At 38.6% G+C, this 20,240-nt stretch overlaps 1 protein-coding gene across 5 annotated transcripts in view; it reads left to right on the top strand.

Moving 5' to 3' along the window:
• Positions 1-191: 191 nt before the first annotated feature.
• rasa2 (RAS p21 protein activator 2) overlaps positions 192-20,240 on the top strand; it is a 32,540-nt gene continuing 12,491 nt past the window's right edge. For 2 of the 5 annotated variants that reach the window (XM_040009115.1, XM_040009116.1), the window contains exons 1-9: positions 192-917; positions 3,740-3,863; positions 10,707-10,810; positions 10,912-11,006; positions 12,870-12,946; positions 14,763-14,846; positions 16,945-17,017; positions 17,117-17,187; positions 17,768-17,869. In XM_040009115.1, the coding sequence (XP_039865049.1) occupies positions 860-917; positions 3,740-3,863; positions 10,707-10,810; positions 10,912-11,006; positions 12,870-12,946; positions 14,763-14,846; positions 16,945-17,017; positions 17,117-17,187; positions 17,768-17,869 (788 nt within the window). In that variant the 5' untranslated portion in view covers positions 192-859. The remainder of the gene's footprint in view (positions 918-3,739; positions 3,864-10,706; positions 10,811-10,911; positions 11,007-12,869; positions 12,947-14,762; positions 14,847-16,944; positions 17,018-17,116; positions 17,188-17,767; positions 17,870-20,240) is intronic. The other 3 variants (XM_040009117.1, XM_040009118.1, XM_040009119.1) reach the window with 2 other exon arrangements.

Genomic DNA, 20,240 nt, shown 5'->3' on the forward strand with positions numbered 1-20,240 from the left:
TGACAGCTTTTCAGGCTCCATGCTACTACCATCTGACGATGACACCCAACCAAAAAAGCTACACCACCTTGAAAGGGGAAGAGAATAAAACGACAAAAAAAAAAAACACGGATGTGAAATGCACACTGAACTGTGTATCTTACAGTATCTTGTAATCCACACAGAAGATAATAAAACCAGAGTGTATAATATTACATTTTTTTTCATCTACCTGTTTTGCTGAAAATAAATAAATGCAAACCAGGTATGACACACCCACAAACTTGAATAAATATTTGCTCAGTAACACACTCATAAAGCAGCTGTGACGTTCGCGGACATTTTTATGTTTTGGTGCAATCATTTAGTGTGCAGCTTTCCTCTGGTTAATGCTTTCAAAATAAAGTGTTTTAGTCAGTGTGTGGCCCCGAGAAATGAGTTTTTATCCGGGGCAGAGGTAGCTAACTCATTCATACCCGGTGACACCTTTATCTATCTGAAATCTAAAAGCGTACAGGGTTAACTTAAAGCGCTGGCGTCCGAGATTAGCCAAGCTAAGCTAAGCTAGTGCCACAAGTCAAACTATTATCGTGTTATCCGAAAGCGTTATGGTTGCATAATGAATGACACCATACACTCACAGAGAGAGAGAGGGGGACCTTAAATTCCTTTTAAAACTCCTACTAATCACACTGCTGCGCCAGCCAAAGGAAGCTCGACTTTAGAGGAAGCTCCAAACATTTCAAGGCTGGAGCGTGTGCGGGACTTGACGTGACGCTATAGTGGGACTGGCTTTTTCTCCACTCTGCCTGCATTCATAAACGGATATGATAAACCAGCTCTGAATGCACCGGAGCAGCGACAAAAGTCAGCTCTGACCATGGCGGAAGACGACGACGCTAAGATACGGATTTTACAGAGCCTGCGGGGTAAAATTTGTAAGTGAACCGACGTTTTGAGAGTCTCGCACAGTGTGAGGGGGGGAAGGAGGTCGAGAGCTGTGAGACGGAGACCGGGAGGGGTGCGGTGTGCTATCAACAGTCGACAGAGTGAAGGCAGAGACAGGCGAGCTGGTTCGTCTGCTGGCTGGTGCCTAACGTCAAGCTAGCCTAGCATGCTAGTAGAGGCTACTAGCTTGTTGTGAATGCATTCATTCATCGCGCAGAGCCTCGCCGCCACCATTTAATACCCCCGAGCCTATTTTGAAACTGTGACTCTTATTTTTATTCGTATTATTTTTTTTGGCAGCTTGAAGCCAAGTTAAATCAGCGTCGGGTTAGCTACTACCACCAGCCTCTTCAGTCAGTCGTCACCAAGCTAGGAGCCCATTCAGCTATTCTCACTGCGGGCATCTACCAGTCAGGCAACTCTAATGCTAAATATTAGACGGCAATAACGTTATTTCCAGCTACAGCACAGACTTTAAACGCACATCGGATTGAAAGCCAGCAAAGCAGTGGCTGCTCAACCCTTTAAAGTTTCACGTTAGTTGCTCATTTTTAGCCGGACACCAACCGTAACTTAACTGGGAACCACTAACTTATTTTTGCTAATAAATCCAGTATTGTTTATTGGCGTTAAAATAAAAATAAACCGGTTTCTTGAAGCCATTTCTGCGGTTTGAAATGCATGTGGAGGCTATCGTCATAAAAAAGATTATCGTGTCATCAAGTGCCACTAAATTACTGATTGAAAAACAGATGCTTGTTCCTTAAAAAATAAAAATAACATCGTAGTTACTTAAATGCCACAATCATCCCGTTTTTGTCAAACGTCCAAACTGGAAATCCCGACTTTAAAGTAAAATACCTCAGCAGAGCCTCGGTGTCCTCTCCTCGCGGGTCAGCTCCTGTGTGGGGGTATCTGCCTGATGGATTTATCGTTTTGTTTTCTACGGCTTCTCTCTACGAGCGTTTTAACCACCTTTTTAATGTTTTAAACGTTACACAAGTAGATTTCTTCATTGCAAGTTTTTAGGTTTTAGATAACAGGGTACTGCATATGGCGCAGTAGATTTGCTTATTTTCAGTGTTAATACCCATTCATTAGCCTTCATCCGCTTCCCCACCATCCTGTCTCCGTCTTCAGGTTTCGGTTTGTGTGTGGCACTGCTTCTATTAATCACATGAAATTTAACTGACTGGTTAAATGAATGCATTTGTATTTAATGAGAGCAATATTTATTACTGCTGTATTACTGAAATTATGTCGTGTGTTCATTCTTTTTAATAGCCACTCGAGATGCATTTTCAGTTTCCAAATTGATAGTAGGCACTCATGAGTAATGGGTGAAATGGTGTGTATTTACTGTAAGACGAGTATAGGCCAGCTACCATGTAATGCTTGTATTGCTAGGAACACAATAGGAAGACAAATGTCAGTTTCACTACTATGAATTAATGAAAAAACAGTAAGCAGAACAAAATAGAGGAACTATCATGGCATGTAACTCACTTTGCAGTCTTGCGAAACTCCATTCTTCCTCGTTCACACTTTGTCCTTTTTCCTTTAGCCTACTTCAGTGGAGGTGGCATTGTGTGAAGATGTGTTTATTGTGACAAAAAAATTTCCAGTGTACTTTCATCTGTGTCCTTGTTTGTTTGATTCTCATATTAAAGGTCCTAGGGCTTACTCACCCTTTAGGTCGTGGTTTCTTTTCACAGGGAGACACACTTCTGTTGTAGTGAAAATGCTATGAAAGGGCAAAGATAGATCAAGTGATGCCTTATGTGTTTGTCTTTTTTTTTTCTTCTTTTGCATATGTGCTTCTGTGCCCTACTCCCACCACGACATCCTGGTCCAAGTTTAGTGACAGCTTGACCCTTTTCACTGGCCATTCCTAAGATTAGACACAAACCGCTATTAATAACTTGTTAAAAAGCTGATCTCACTGGCAGCTTTTCTTAATTAGGTCCCTACCTGGGCTTAGGGTACCGGTCAGCAGCTAGAGGGCTAATTTAGACCATCATGACCCCTCTAATCCAGTAAATGGCCTAAATATGTTACATTGTGAAGTTATTTATAGTGCTGTATTTTTGGTAACAATTAGCTGTACTGGAAATCAGCTTTACCCTATGTGGCGCAGCTTTTGTGAATTGTTTAGATATGTTGTACTAAAACTCCATGATATGTAATCTGAGCCTGCCTGCAATGATATGGAAGTAGTGTGTTACAAAGGTGTTTGTCATTTGTGAATCAGCGCTGTGCTGTCACCATTGGTTCTGCTGAGGAAGTCGATGTTTCATGTTTTTAACCACATTTGAGCGTCAAGTCTACTTCAGCTACATCCGCTCTGCAGCCTACCCTGGCAACTGGCAGGAGTCTGTGTCCCCCGAATGAACAGGGGATGATGAACATCAAAGCAGAATTTTAAAAGTGTGCTGAAAACGACTGCAATCATAAATCTTCTATTAATTTAGGATTCCTGTGTGCTAAGTCGAGCAAATCAAATCACTTTAATGTAAACATAACGATTTTTTTGCTTGTTTATTAGAAGTAGCTGCAAAATTAAAAGCTTATTATTAATTATCAGACTGAAGATGTATTATTTAGAGGTCCAAACCTTAAGCTTAATTATATTATCACATACATGGACTTATCACTAAAATTCTGATATACAATTGTAAACCAAAAGAGCTACAGAGGTGAAGAAATATTACTGATATTGCTACTTGTGTTGAAGGCAGCTTTTTTAAATTTATTTATTTTTAAATATTTTTGCTATAATGCTAGGATGCTAATGATGTTCTGTTTGCTGCAGGTGAAGCTAAAAACCTGGGTTCTGTCTCGGGTCCAAATCGACAAAGGGATCTCTGTACTTTTTGCACCATAAGTCTGGATCAAGAGGAGGTGTTCCGCACTAAGGTGTTTGACAAGAGCGTCTGGTAAGCAGGATAATCTTGTACTAATATGGTGATTACAGCTGCAAATCCCAATGCCTTTTTGTCTTCTCTTTTTCAGTTAGGGTTGCAGTTTGGCACCTGTTACTGTGCTATCATGCTGTGATTAGGTTAAACATTACTTGTATTAGTTTCATAAATATTAGTTACACATGTAGGCTTCAGTTAAATGCAACTACATAATCATTATGGCTGCGTGAACGCCGAGGTGGGAGACGGCTAAACATTAAGTTGACTAGATGCAGCTAAAGGAACTTAGGAGACTTTTTTCTGATAGACTGTGCAGATTTTTTGTCTTTGCACTGATGTAGAGTACAGATTAGCTTTTTTCTAGTCCACGGTGTCATTAAATCATTATAGATATTTATTAAACCTTTATTAATATAAACGTAGAATTGAAAGGGATCACAGTAGCTGCATCACAGATTTTGTGGAAGGCCAATAAAAATATGTGAAATGGTACAATAGTGGTATTGTAAAGCGCTTTGGGTGCCTTGAAAAGCGCTATATAAATCCAATCCATTATTATTATTATTATTAGATGTGAAAGGTATGAAAAATCTATTCTTACTCACACACATTGATAGACTTGTCACCTATAAAAGAAAGTTATGTTTCCTGATCATTGCAACACTTCAAAATGTCAACTTTTTCTTGAGAAAACAATGCCTTTCTTTTACAAGTAATGCTGGCTATTCAAGAAATCCAAACATTATCTGTTTCGGGTTTAGTATTTTAGTTTTGGTGTTTCCGCCTCACTGTAAACATTTTAACGTAGAAAAAACATCTTTCTTTGGTTCGTTATGTGCAGTATAAAATTCCTTTCCATCAAATAAAAAAAGCTCTTCTCCAGCTGCTGTGTATCATTAGATATTGAATACGTCCTGGTTGACTTTTCATCTTTTTCAGTCTGGTAAATGTCTTTGTTTTAAGTCAGTGTTTTACACCATGATATTTGTCCTTAAAATGATTATTAAGATAATATGGAGACTTATGTTTTGGAGCCAATTTTAATTATTCAGCTATGCTGTCTTGAATTTATTGGTGAGTACGAGCCACGTGTACAAATACTAGGCATTTATTTGTGGGGTAAAAGTTTAGACTGCTTACTTTGCATGTCTAGAGTCATTAAGAACATTACATTTGGCTGCTGTTACTTGTGTTTTCATATTTTAAGTTTTTCTTTTTTTCTTTTTTTTGTTTGTTTTAAAAAATAATTTCATAAAATAAAAAAATCTCCTTTTGATCAGATTTTATATGGACAGAGTCATACTGTCTTTCATGGATGAAATGCAGTCTTTCGAATACTTAGAAGCTGTTGAAACATGACTCAGAGCTGTGTGTGTGTGTGTTCGGTTCCCTTTAAGCTGGGAAATGTTGTGTGATTCTGAGTGAAATGAGACATTATGCCATAGTTACATGTTCACAGCCAGTTCAGAGAAAGGTGTGGATATTATGAAACCTTTAAGGGTTTTTTTCTATATTGCTGCACATTTAACTTTAAACATAGTCCTGCCCTCTTTAGGCATTTCATAACTGTTCTTTTTTTTTTCTCTCTCTTTCTCCTGGTTTTTTTTAGTGCAGTTCAACAACAGTTTTAGAGGCTTCTTCCTCTGTCACTCTCAGCTGCACGAGTCCACTATTTATCGCATCTTAATCTATATGGGTATGCGCTCTGTTTGACTCATGCCTGGTGTGTATGTGCTCCAGCCTTCGGGTTTTAATAACTATGATTGCTCCCTTTTGTGGTCAAGTGGCTTTCTCACTTTGCTTGGAAACTAGGATGACAGCAGAGACAAGTGGGTGTATGGGTGGGTTACGGTAAATAGTTCTCTGATGTTAAAGAAGATATGTGGGTGTAAATTGGATTGGCTGGCCAAGCCCAAGGTGGAAGTGTTGAGAAAGATTACATCATTCAAGATGCATTAATGGACTGTGTGGCATTTGCATGTTCTCCCTGTGTGTGCCTGGCTTTTCTTGGTGCTCCGGCTTCCTCCCACAGTCCAATTTTGAAAGTGGCTAAAGTGACTGAGAATGTAAGCCCATGCTAGCCCTATGAAAGACTGGCAATGTGTCCATTGTGTATCCTGCGTCTAAGTCCTATGACAGCTGGTATGGGTAGGTGAAAAGATTCTTACTTTATAGAGGCGGACAGATTAAAGAGCTACACATTAATAAATATTGATACATATGTGATTGTTTACAAGTCTTATTTTCAGTTTCTTTTTTTTAATGAGGAAATATCATTGTAAATTTAATTTATTAAGCCATAAATACACCAACAAGCTCTACACACACCTCTGAGAGCTACTTATTTACAATGTGTTTATAATTGGCCTATCTATACCTAAAGCAAGTGTATATCTACTGAATACACTAAATGCCGGCTGTCAATTAGTGCGCTATTACGTTTGTTTTGTCTTTTTTTTCTCAAGCGTTGTCGGCTTCAATCTCAGTAAATCTAAAAGAGAAGGACTGCATTTTTACTTGAACATGTGGACAGTTTATCTAGCCAAGTACTGTTCAGTCTGTTTAGGGACAGGTGGGCAGGCAGCACATATTAAGGTAGCGTTTAACCTACAGTCTGCTAGCTGTTTGGCTCAAAGTCTTGGTCACGAGGCAGCTGAGTGGCAGAGATATTCTGACCTTCTCTCCATCCCCCAGTTTCTAAGGGGCAGTCAATCCTGTGGTGAATAAGGCATTTGACTGTAAGAGTGAATATGTTGTCTGTGTGATATCCCAGCAGTGTGCTACAAGGCTCTACAGGGTGTACTTGGCATTTTGTAATGGGATGACTATTGCAGAATACAGTATTGTGCAGAGGTCCGGAGCCACCCTTCATTTCTTTATATTTTGCTAGGAAAATAGGAAATGGGTGCAGCGTTTTACTGAAATGTGCAAACATGCATTGAAATACAATAAGGCAAAAAAATTGTTTGTGCAATTCTAACAAGCTTGAAAGTCAATCTTTGGTATGACCACCTTTATTTTTCAACTCTCTTAGGCAGCTTTCTTATAATTTAAGTAGTCTTCAGGAATAGTTTTCCAGGCTTCCTGAAGGACATTCAAAGCTCTTCTTTGGATGTTGGCTGACTTGCTCTGTTCTGTCAAGATGATCCCACTTTGCTCTTTGGAGACAATCCATGACTGATAGTGTCCCACTGTGTGTTTTTTCTGTCCAGGTATGCTATTACTGCATTGCCAGGGCGTTTGGGATCATTGTCACGATGAAAAATAAAACTGGTGCCAATGAGATGCTTTCTATATGGTATTGAATGGTGGTTTACATTTGATGGAACTTTTCTAAGTTCATAATTCCATCAATTTTGACATGGTCCCTTCCTAATTCTTAAAGACATGAATTTCAGATACTGGTCGTCTGTTCTAGATGTTTTTCTTTGTTTTTGTTTTGTTTAAGGTGTGCCACTTCTTCTTTTGTCTTCCACTTGTTGAGATTCCTCAATATTTATTTTTTTTTAACATCATAACAAGATGTGCTAAATTTTCAGCTAATAGCTCTGTGGGAATCACCTTTTTGATTCAAAAATACTTTTTAAGTTAAACTGTGTTGTCTTTTGGTATTTTTCTGTAGACGCAACTAAAGAAATGAGAACAAATTATTTGTTTTGTAACGGACTGCCAGTAACAGAGTGCCTAAAGATACAATTTAAAACTGGTTTGTTCAAGTTGTCTGTTATGTGTAGACACAACACTGGTTCATTCCTTGAGTTAGGTGCCTTTTTATATAAGTCGTGAGTAGGTTATGATTCATAGGTCAGTGTTAAGTAGGTTTATAAACATAAAAACATTCCTCTGAAAGTCATCAGGAAGGAGGACTAGACTGAAAATTTGTGAAAAAGCAGCTAATGTCCAAAGAAAAGCTCTGAAACATCGTCAGAGAACCTGGAAAATTAATTCTCAAGACCATTAAAAAAAAAAAAAAAATATATATTTGAGAAAGTCTGGCAGCTTGGAAACAGAAATTTAAAAGAAATGAGGGTTGGCTCAAGACTTTTGCACAGTACTGCATTTCTCTGGTTGCAGCATTGGGCATACATGCAGAATTGTATCTAAAATACTCAGTTGACAATGTAACGCATTGTACTGTGATCTCAGCTATTTGCATTTTTGCATTTTAGCTCTTTGCATTTTACTCTTATAGCTTACTTGTGTCACAGTTTTTGCATTTCATTTTTTAAAATGTAATTTATGGAAGACACAGGAATATAATGCAAGAGGGGAAAAAATACATAGATTTAGATTTTTCTTAATAAAGTTACACTGTATGTTCAGGAAATCAGAAGAAAACTGGTAAAAGTGACAGATTTAAACCTACAAGATATCAAGAACATTCCCCTCAGCCACGATGAGTCATGAGGGCACCCCGTGTCGTCCACCTTCTGCTCAACCAGTTCATTTCCCAGTATTTTAACAAATCCTGGCGGTGTTTATGACAGTCATGTGATATTATTACGCTTATGTCCTAACACAACACCATGTTAAATGTACTCAATAATTGCCCATTATTAAAATTACTACTTAACCTGAGCAAAATATAATATTAATAACTAGGAATGCACCAATTTGCCATTTTTATTTTATTTTTTACTCCATGATTGTATGAAGTATGAATCCAATACAGTATAAAATCAATAAAGCTGCAATTTTTAGACTGTACGTGACAAATGGATGCAAGTAAAAACTGTTTTTTACATTATTAACCAACCTATTGGTGCCCATTTAATAAAAGCTCAGCATAAAAGTCTCTACCGCTTTTTTTTTTTTTTTTTTTTTCTGTCATTCATGGTGACAGTATATTTTTTTTTCTTTATCTCATCCTCTGTTCTATTTTAGCGTCCCCCTCCCCACAACCACCGAGCAGATGAGCGATATATAAAATGATGCTGATGCAATGATAATGTGCAATAAAAGCTTTAAAACCAACTTAACAAACAGGAAATGGAAGAAAGGGAAAGTCGTCAACTGTAGTTGACTGCTGTTTGTCAATAAATCATAAGTAAAACATAAGCTACTACAGCAGTTAGCAGATTTGAAATTGTTCCAAAGTGCTGACTCATTGTTCTTATGTCCATTCATGCCGCTAACTCTTTGTCGATCAAAGTATACCCTCTGGGTTTACTAATGCATTGCCACTGATGTGTGACGTAGTAAACATTAACAATACCCAGAAGTCAATAGATCAGCCTGTTGTCACATATACCAGTGCAGCTGTGCAAGTCAGCTTTGGTCCTATAGCAACTGTCAGGTTTTGAATGTTTGGTCTTGTTTTAATGTGGAACATTTCTGCGTTCACAGTGATATCAAAGTTGTCTTTAGTTATTTTGAGTTGACACCCATAATGGCAAGAATTGCATAAGTGAGAGATTTTTAGACTGAAAAGTGAAACACAAACAGTTTCAGCCATAGAAAAAAGAAAATGCATCCCCTTTAAATTCTTAGATTTTGCATATCAGGGCATAATAAAAATAATCTGGTGCTTGGCAGGTCTTCAAATTGGGTAAATGCAACCTAAAGTCAACTAGAAAACATGACATGTTACACAAACAGATACCTAACAAAACCTAAGCTAAAATGCAGAAACAGTGTGAGTGGGAAAAACACTAAGTACACTCTATGATTCAGTAGCTTCTAGAACCACTTTTAGCAGTAAGTTGAAGTCATCATTTTCTGTATGACTTTATCTGTCTTACAGAAAACGATCGCACCCTCTCTTTACGCTGTTGCTTCAGTTCATTGAGGTTTGTGGGCATTTGTTTATGCACAGCTCTCGGGTTGAGGTCTGGACTCTGACTGGGCCATTGCAACACCTCGATTCTTTTCTTTTTCAGCATTTCTACTGCGCATCTGCTGCTGTGCTTGGATCATTGTCCTGTTGCACAACCCAGTTTCACGACATTATTTCATCTGGGATTAATCAAGAAGTTTGAATCGGAATCAACCAAGCTCTCGCTGTCTGATGGTCTCACATTTGACTCTGGAATACTTTAGTATACAGAGGAGTTCATGGTTGACCCAGTGACCTGTAGCTGTAAAACAAGCTGCAATCATTAGCCCTCCTCCACCATGCTTGACAGTTGTTGTGAGGTGTTAACGCTGATATGCTGTGTTTTCACCATGCGTGTCAATGTAGTTTTGCAAACCATGCCACCATCTTCTCGTCTTTCCCCTGAAAATCTTTCCAAACAAGCTATACTTGTTCATTCTTTTTCCAAATTGTACTGTCACAAACTGTAGCATTTGTCCTGTTGCCTAAGAACTGTAGAGTCTGACATGTAGCTCTTTGGTTTTTTGCAGTCTCTGAGCATCGCACAGTCTGTTTTTAAGGTGAATTTGCCCAAATGTCCACTCCTAGGAAGACTGACAACTGCCTTTTATGGTTTCCACAGTGAGAAATGATCTTTTAAATGGCAGAATGATGGTCTTGTAACCCTTCCCAGATTGTGGAAGAGAAGTAACAGTTGCTGATGTCTCTCATTCTTGGCATTGTGTATACACACACCTGAATGTTCAAGTACGTCTGCTTACATAGAGGTGCTCACACTTGCTGATGATCATTTAATCAAGTGCATTTGATTAACTGATCATCAGGCTGCTACTTGCATAGAAACAGTACTTAATTTTATTTATTTGTTACAAAATACTTCTGCGTTTTGTAATTCCTGTCAAATAAATATTGAAATGGTGCATTGCAGGTCAGTTTACCTCACAGTAGAACCTTTGACCACTGACTATACTCATTCTCGCTTGTTCCCTTTTTTACCAAAAGAGATAACCTTGTTAGCTAATTTAGACCTCTCCCTTTTACAGCCCTTTCTACGGAGAGGACTTCTACTTTGAGATCCCACGCCCATTTCAGTGTTTATCCTTCTATGTTTATGCCAAGAGTGTTTTCCAAAGGGACCTACCTGTTGGTGAGTAACATTTAAGAGGGCAAGCAAGTATATTTTCTCATCTCGATGAATGTGTTGATTTTTAACGTGTGTGTGTGGGTTTGTGTCACTTTCTCTTTTAGGCAAGGTGTCTATCCGGAAGGATGACCTATGTAAATACAGTGGGAAGGAGCACTGGTTTAGCCTTCAAACAGTAGATCCTAATTCAGAAGTCCAGGTAATTTCTAGGAAAGCTGATGACTCACAAATGTAAAAATTTGACCCTGCTGTACATCTTGCCTTTTTTTACTGCAAGGTTATTCGTACTGCATAAAGTTCCACTCGCTTGGTCATCAGCACAGCACAGTTAATGATGATAGTCTTTTACAGCTCACAGTACCCCAACATAGCGAGCAGGAAATCTGCTCGCACGTAGTCAGAAATTTGCATGCAGATAAGATCATTTCCATGTCAAAATAAGGCTTAATAACCTTACAAACTCAACTCTTCTCACTAACAGTCCGGATGGTGACATCCGGACTGTTAGTGAGAAGAGTTGACCATCCAAAGAACACACTGTCCGAGTCTTTTTGCATGGAAATAGAAAAGCAATATGCAAGTGTCAAGTTTATTAGTGGCAGACTCTTAATGTCATCGCACGATGGCAGCTGAAAAAAGGCAATGTTTGTGGCACAGAAGTAAAGACATTTGTCTAACTGCACATTTAACCTGTTTAATAGACAGCAAGTAGCTTTTTAACCAACACCACCAGAAAAATATAATTGCTTCCATAACTGATACTATTTCCTCCCCACTTGTTTTGTTCTAGCCATCTTCATGATTTAGACTAAAAGTCTTAAAATTTGTATTTGAAATGTAAGCACAATTTGAAAAGAGTAATTTCAAGTCTTTTCTCCTGCACATTTATATGATGTATAATTAAGAATGCATGCACACGAGGAGAAAGCTGTTGCTAAAAATGATCCTGGACTAAAATACTTTATCGACTTATCAGGTGTTTTCAGTCCATCGTCTTACATTTTTTGTTTTCCAGCATTTTATTTTTATCGTTTTTTTTTTATCATGAGTGCAGTTCTAGTTTCTGTCACATATAGGGCATATATGTGGGCTGCTCTGTTTCAACTGTACATCACTATCTTTGATCAGATAGTTTTTGTGGCGTGCTTGTATTGGGTGAAACTATAGCACACTACCACTTCTGTGCTGCTGCAGCTAACATGTTGACTCTAGCTGCCATTAGCCCACGCCAAGACTATTCTGGGTATGTGCTGCTACACTGATTCACTCACAAGTAGACACTTTCAACAGCAAAGTTACATCAGTGAGCGATGGAGGTGTTGTTTCAGTACCTCTCTGGTTTGATTTGCAGCCAAACAGGGGGGCTGTGTGAACACCCTGCGAGCAGTATTAATTTTAGGTAACCTGCTCAGTTAATAGGGGTCACGGCTGGAACGTGAGCGTTAATTTGGTGAGGATGCTGGTTCATTTGGACGTATATTGGCTTAAAGGCCTGTGCTGCATGAGAAAGGAGTACTTGCCATCTCAGCCAAGTGCTGAATTGCAGAGACGGAGTGCAAGTGTGGGGGCGTTTTGTTTAGCTCACCCTCTGTTGCTCACTCTCTCACTCTGTATCTCTCTCTCTCGTTCTCTCTGACACTTCCGAAGGCAAGACCGGCAGCCTTCACCACATCCGACCCCCCTAAAGATCTTTATGAGTGATTTTGAACTTTTTTTTTTTTTTTCCTTTACATTTTTAAAATTCACAGCTGTTGTGGCTCTTGTCACTCTCCTGGTTCTCCCATTAACCTAAATCAAGATGGAGTATGAGGTGGAGCAGGACTGCAGGTCTTGGAGAATAAGCAGAACCCATTTTGAAATATGACAGCGAGAGAAATGTGCAACTTAGTAACAAATAAACATGGTGTGCAAAAGTATCGCATATCATCAGTACTGCAAGCCAGATTTTTATCTTGTTTACGGCCTACATAACTTTTGACTTGTGCCTTCACTAAAGACTGTAGACTCATGGCCTGAGTAATGTGTAACTTCTTAGAACGTCTCCTCTCCTCATGGTCAACAGGGCAAGGTTCACCTGGAGATGCGATTGAGTGAAGTGATCACAGAGAACGGATCAACAGGCCAACACATATCAGTCCGGTGAGTTCTACGAGTCACTTGTTTCCTGTCAAGTGTGCTGTGAGTACAGTTAGTTTGAAACTTTGCAGGGAAATCATGACAGAACTCCAAAGCTTGAGTCAAGTGAGTATTTTCACTGGCTAAAGATCAAACCTTCACATTAAGCCCAGCAAAACAAGTCTCCAACATAAAAGGTTTTACGTGTATGTATATTTACATGCACGGTAAAAGTTTGAGTAATAGCGCATAGCATACAATCCTAAACTGACTGTCCACACTTCTGAGCAACAACTTGTTTGAGAAAGAAATATGTTTAAAGTTGTTTTAAAAAAAAAAAAAAAAAAAAGAAGTCATCATTGATAAAAGTTTCAGTATTGCTTGCTAATCTTGGGTCTCGGTAGCTTATTTTTTTGTGGTTTTAAGTGTGTCACAATATTCCTTTATCATTCACCTTTACTTCCGAGCTGTACATTTCACATCACACAGTTTTCACAAGCACAAACCGATATAAGGGCAGATAATGACGTGGGAGGATGTTGAGAGAGAGACGGGGGGGGAAAAAAAAAAAGAAAGCGCCCATTGACAGATTAGGCTGAGCATGTAAATTTACACACACGTATGTGCATGTGTATGTCAGACCTCTTGCTGTTTACGTATGTTGTTTTGCACCCCCACCATTCATGCTTGGAGAGCAGGGTAATGAGAAGGAAGTGATGGCATCTGAGCAGGAAGCGTGCGCTTCTCACTCTGCAACCGCTGTGGTTTTCTGCTGCTGTCATTCAGTGTTTGAATCGGATTGTTTGCTTAAACCGTCGGCCTGCTCACTGTCACCTGTGCGTAATTGCTCTTGTTTTTCTCCATCGGGTCAACCAGACAAGTCCACGAAGGGCGTGAGGCTCATCGTCCCGTTGCAGGAAGCTAATCGGAGCAAAGTTGCATCGCGTCGAGTTAAAAATGATGTAAGAGTGAGGCTTTAGGGAATATTGTTATGACAACCTTGAAGATGATACACAAACATCTTTACATTCAGCTGCTTGGCTTCTCCCTCCGGCCCCGCTTAGCATAGCAGGCTGAATTCATTCTTATTCTCTGCTGACTTGTGCTTAGCAGCCACATCCTGTTTAGACTGCTCACAGTGCCTGTTGTCACCTGAAACACCTGTTTGTTTTTTTTTGTTTTTTTTAAAAGATCCTTGTGTGACGCCAGTCAAACGTGAGGTCAGAGTTTCTAATGATATACTGTAATCTAGTTTAATAATCCAATGCTACATTTAAATATAGTTCATGCTCCATGTTGTTTTTGTTTTTTCCAATACAATACTATATAAACTTGGTTTGTAGTATATGCTTGTCAGTTGAGCCTGATTCCTCTTTTGGTGCAGAGTCATTGACATCTAACATAACTAAGCAGGTTTGTGAACAATAAATAGGGTGATGCAGTGACATTTTTAATGATTATGTCTTTAAGCTTAAGGTGCAAAAGCATTTACGGTTTCTGTTTTGAAGACGGGGTGTTTTTCTTATTGTTCCGGTAGTGCAAACCATACAAGGTTTAACACTAAAAGCATTTCCACTGAGGCGTCTGTTGAACCAACAAGAAATTATTTACCATTCACGCACCCGCGGCACGGCATTAAAAGCTAATCTCTCCCAAGGTCTGGGTCACTTTAGGGCCTGTCAAAGTGTTACTGTGTGAAATATTGACGGTTTTGGTCCAAGGTGAGCAGCTCCTCAGTGTTTAGAAAGGTGGAATCATAAGATGTAACAAGAATGCTATAACGGTATAATATAGTTGCCTTTATTTTATGTTCTTTCTCTTTTCTTGTGTTTTTATTCAGGATAATTGAGTGCAAGGAGCTGCCTTTGATCAGTGGGCAGAACTGTGACCCCTATGCTACCGTGTCACTTGTTGGACCTGCCAGGTAACTCTGAATTTCGCGCAGATAACAAAATAAGTTCTTAGTGTGTTACAGAATATAGAAGTAGCTTGTTTGTTCCTTTTTTTTTAGCTTTGTGTAATCACATAAGTAATGACCAATTTCCTGAAATAAACAGTGCACAGGTTTTCCACACTGCCTTTAAAACTACTGAGGAATATGTGCAGAAATATTGTGCAGTGTGACTTGAAGCGTAAGGTCCCTACATATATTCTCATCTTTAGGAGCACGCCCGGTCTAAACCAAGGTTGTTATGGTTAAAGCTAATTGTGGAAAAAGTTTGAAGTAGTTTTCTTTTTAACTAACTGTAAGAACATCGTGAACTTGCACAGCTGACTTAAAATAAAGTACAAACAGACAACAAATGTCGTTAGCTTTAGTCTTTCTCAGCCTGCCTGAAGAGGCTTTGTCACACATATTTGAGATGTGGGAGTTATTATGAGTTTGTTTGGTTTTTTTAGTTTCAGTTCATTTCCAGAGTGGATTTCTTTTCAGTTTAGTTTTTATTGTTTGAAACTTTTTATTGGTTTCACTGTATTAGTCTGTTTTTTGTTTGTTTTTAAACTATCATTGTATGGAGGAAATATGTAGGAAGATTTAGGAAAATCGGTGCAGGTATTAGAACTAAAAAAAATCCATCAAAGCCTCCTTGGGAAATTGTAATTTTTAATTTATTTTTTTGAGCCAAACTAAAAAAATACTAAGACTAAGGATCTTTCCTCTAAATATTCTTTTGTTATTGAAAGTTTACAAAATTGTTTCATTTAATTTTAGGTAATTCTAACAACCTTCTGTGGGGCATTTTCAGCTTTTACAAGTTGTTGTGCTTGCATTGTAATATCTGTTTGGACTTTCTTAAATCTTGCTCCTAGCAAGTACCCTCCATATTATTGGGGTCAGTTTGGCTCTGAAGCTAAAGCGGGTTATCTGCTAATCGTAAAGCATGAAGTGCTTAAGTAGAATAGAAAAGCACTTTAAAGGAACCAATCCATTGACCGTTCCATTATAAAGACTAGCACATGCCCATGCTACAGCATTGTATGGTGTATTTGTGCTGTTGGCAAACTGGTATATTTAATCTCATTGAGATTTTTTTCCCAGTAGATGGTAAATAGACTGGTTCTTATGTAGTGCTTTTCTACTACCTGAGCACTCCAGGCTCTTTAAACAGCTTTCCTCATTCACCCATTCATACAAACACCTTTTTCTATGCTTTTTCTAAGTAAGTGCTTTCTATCTAACATTCACACACATTCATGCTCCTGTGGATGCATCGGAGAGCAACTTAGGGTTAGCATTTCGCTCAAGGATATTTGGCATGTTGACTGGAGCAGACAGGAATCGAACCACCAAGATGGGGTGGTAGATGTTGTTTTACATGCTGGAAATGGGGTGTTTTTAGCTAGATGCTTTCAAGGCTGTTATTAGGCATCTATAATTCAACTTTTGTGAATATAAAGTTGTTTTATTGAGTTGTTTTTGTCATGAATTAAAGTAACAGGGTGCATGTTATAGATGCTAAAAGCAGGTCTTTTTAGTTGCTAGGCATGATGACAGGATTTCTGATATAGTTGGGAACCTCGAGCAGCGTGAGCTGTACCTGCGTGCCAGGTTTAGTTGCTCAACACCTGATCGTGCAGGAGGAGCTCGCAGACAAAGAGCAAACACGCAGACAGAGATTTTGTGCTATTGTAAGATTAGAAAGACTGAAACTAATTAAAACTATCTGAAACAAACCACACCTCTTGAAACAAATAAAATATCATAATCAAAGACTCAGAACTAGACTCTGGTTTAAACAAATTTTTATTTTATTTTTTTAATGAATGTCATGAGTGAGCTGACTAAACTTTCCAAGAATACAAAGACTATGAGCTCAACTATGAGCATCCACTTACAGCTTGCCACCATCGTGAACCTTGTTACAGATGGCAAGATTACATTTTAGTCATCTTAAGTCACTCCCTGACAGTGCGATAGGAGTCACATGCTTCTCTTCCCCTTTTCTTCTCAACGTATCCATAGCTGAATCCTTAAATTATCGGAGAAAATGGCATTCAGTTTCTGTAATGTCTCCCCTAAGGTCTGATCAGAAGAAAACAAAGGTAAAGAAGAAAACCAGCAACCCTCATTTTGAAGAGACCTTCTTCTTTGAGGTAAATCTTGTAACACATGTTACCACATCATAGGTTTCAAATGGTCTGTTGGTTACAGCAGATAATTGTATATATTAACCATGACATGTTCATCTGCAGGTCACACGGTCCTACTCTAGGAGGACTCAATTCAACGTGGAGGAGGAGGACATCGAAAAACTTGAGATCAAGTGCGTTTTGAAGGTTTTTTCCCCCCCTTTTGTGTGCGCTTAACGTTCTCTCGCTGTCTAACAGACACACACACATACATGTACACGCTTCCCCTTTATAGTCTTGACAAAAGAAGAAGAATTTCTTAACAACTTCAGGTTTAAAAAAAAAAAAAAAAAAACCCAAACAACAAAACTATTTTTATTTGGTGTATTCTGACTACTGATGGAGAGCCTTTGATTTCTGGTTAAGGATATGTGGGGCTTCCATCACAGTGGATTCATAGCTCACTGGGTAAGACTAGTCAGAGCTGAAGGTAAACACTCATGCATGGTGTTGAGGTTTGGATTTGAGGTGGTGTCATTGCACACATTGTATTGGTTTTTATGCACCAAGCAGGTAAGCACCGCTTAGTAGCGATTTTTCTTTTAAGCCCTTTTTGCCATATTTGAAGTGGGTGGTTGTTTTGTGCTGAACACACAGACACAAAGAGCAACATTTATTTTGCCTTGCTACTTGTACATGTAGTTTGTAGTAACAGTTGTATATTTGCAGATGAAAAACATTCTTTCAGTCCACATCCTTTCCCCTTTTTTGCAGAGTTGATTTGTGGAACAATGAGAATCTGGCTCAGGATGTTTTTCTGGGGGAAACACGGGTCCCTGTCAAGATCCTACAAAGCGACCACATTCACAAAGCCTGGTAAGGAGCAGACGAAAGTATCTCGCTATCTTTAAACATATTTATGCATACTTATTGAGCACTAGGCTGACAAATTTAGATTTTCTGTCCCCTTGTTTTGAAAATGGGTTTAAAGTGGAATCCTCCCCCCTTCAGGCACATGCCTGTAATAAAGACAGAGCATTTTCTTCCCATTGTAAATGGCAATACTGAGATAAAACTGAAATGTTCATGAGCTTTGGTTTACACCCCTATTACCTCCTGTTTACATAACTTCTAAAAGATTTTCCAAAATAGATTCAGAAGGGTCAGTTTTACCTATATGTGCTCGACTAAATCCAGCACAGTCTGGTTAAAACCCCAATGAACCTGTGCCGTTAAAAATTTACTACAGGGGGGGAAAAAAAACAAAAAACATGATCATTAATCTGTCATGGCCTGATTACCTTCCTCTTTACCAAACAGGGTTTTTTTTTGTTTTATTTATTTAAACACTGGAAGGTGGAACCGCTGCCTTTGGTATTTCACTGTTCAGGAACCCAGTCTTGCATGTCTGTTTGCACTGTTGCATTTTCTTGCTTTTACAAGGTGATCTTAAAACTCTTCCTAGATTTCTCAGAGTTCAGCAGTTTTTCCACTGTGTGGGTGTTTTCCTTGCTTTGCGTCAGAGTAGGAGATGTGGGATTACGCCAGATAGCAGTTTGTTAGTAGATGAGGGCTTTGAGTCGAGTGCGTGGGTGGCTTATGCATGGTGGCAGTACCTCATGTCCTGTGTTTATGCTGGAAGTCGTCCATGTTGCATTCATAAAAAGTGTTGGGTACAGGTGATCTGTTAAAGTGTCTCTGTCTGTGTGCAGTGATTACAGATCAAGGGGATTACGGGCAAACCTGCAGTGACTGCAGGCCAACTCGACATGTATAATGTTGTTTTACCCCACCTGTTGGCTTATGGAGAGATGTGCAGGCACTATGGGAGGAAGATTTATTGATCACTAGGCTGACTAATATGTTCTGAATCAAGGGTGGGGGAACTCCAAGCCTTAAGGGCCGTGTCCTGCAGGTTTTAGATCTCGCCCTGGGTCAACACACCTGGATCAAATGAATGAACCTGAATTAGTTCATTACCAGGCCTCTGGAGAACTTCAAGACATGTTGAGGAAGTAATTTAAAACCTGTTTTGGATCAAGGACTCCTCTAAAACCTGCAGGACACCAGCCTTTGAGGCCTGGAGTTCCCCCACCCCTCGTCTAAACGGATATTATAAAAAGACTTTTCCTCCCAAGTTCAGATTTTTGGTCATTTTGATCTTTTCTTTCTTAATTTAAATGTCAAAAAAACGCCGATTAGCGGTTGAAAAGCTTCACAAATTTAGATTTTCTTTCCCCTTGTTTTGAAAAAGGGGTTCAAAGTTAAATCATCCCTCATTTAGGCACATACCTGTAATAAAGACAGAAGCATTTTCTGAACATTTCAAATGCCTATGTCGAGATAAAGCTGAAGTATTTGTGTGCTTTGGTTTACACCCCTATATGCTGTTAAACAAGCCTAATGATTGAATTCCTCTTATTTTAAGTGAAAGCTGTTAGAGCAGCAGGAAAGAATTGGCAGCGTAGCAAAGACGGCTGTTTAGTTGATATACTGTGATAAACAGGTGGGTATATCTGTACTGAGCAGCATTTAGAAACCTTTTTTTTTTTTTTTTTTTTTCTCAGTTGTTGCTGTAAAATATCCTCTAGTTTATCGTCTTGCTTTGCAATCTATTTATCATGGTTTTGTCTTCCATTTCAAGATTTTATGCTCATTGCTTAAAACCTTTGTAAAGTGGACTTAAATCCTTTGTGATGCTGCATATTTACTGCACTATTCCTGATACTTTATTTCATGTTTATAGTATATATTTTCTAAAGATGCATCCATTGAACTTTTTTGGCTTATTTCAAATTTCCCTTTTTCCGATACCAGCATTTTCCACTTTCGATTTTCTTTCTAAAACCAGCACATACAAGCTAATCAGCTTTTATTCACTGATTTGTTTTTTTCTTAAATAGTAAAAGAAATTATAAAACCTTTACAGTTTCTGCAGTAAGTTACAGGATCTTCTTTTGCTGAAACAACTGAGTATAAAGTTTTCTGCTACTGCAAAGAGGTGAAAATAAGTTTCTGTACCTGACATGTATAATCTTTCTAAACAAAAGCAGGGTCTAGTAGATTTATAGAACAAAATAAATGTCAGGTACTTCCATAATTTTCCAATATATTTATAACTTCACTAGATAACCGGAGATCAACTCTCGTCTCTTTTTCTCCCGTCACCATAATTTTTCTCCTAACTGCTTTAATCGTTCTGCTCATACCTGCTGTTCTGCTCTGACCTCTGGATAGGTTCAACCAC

Source organism: Simochromis diagramma, unplaced genomic scaffold, assembly GCF_900408965.1.
Source record: "Simochromis diagramma unplaced genomic scaffold, fSimDia1.1 OVJJ01000344.1, whole genome shotgun sequence".
Lineage (NCBI taxonomy): Eukaryota > Metazoa > Chordata > Actinopteri > Cichliformes > Cichlidae > Simochromis > Simochromis diagramma.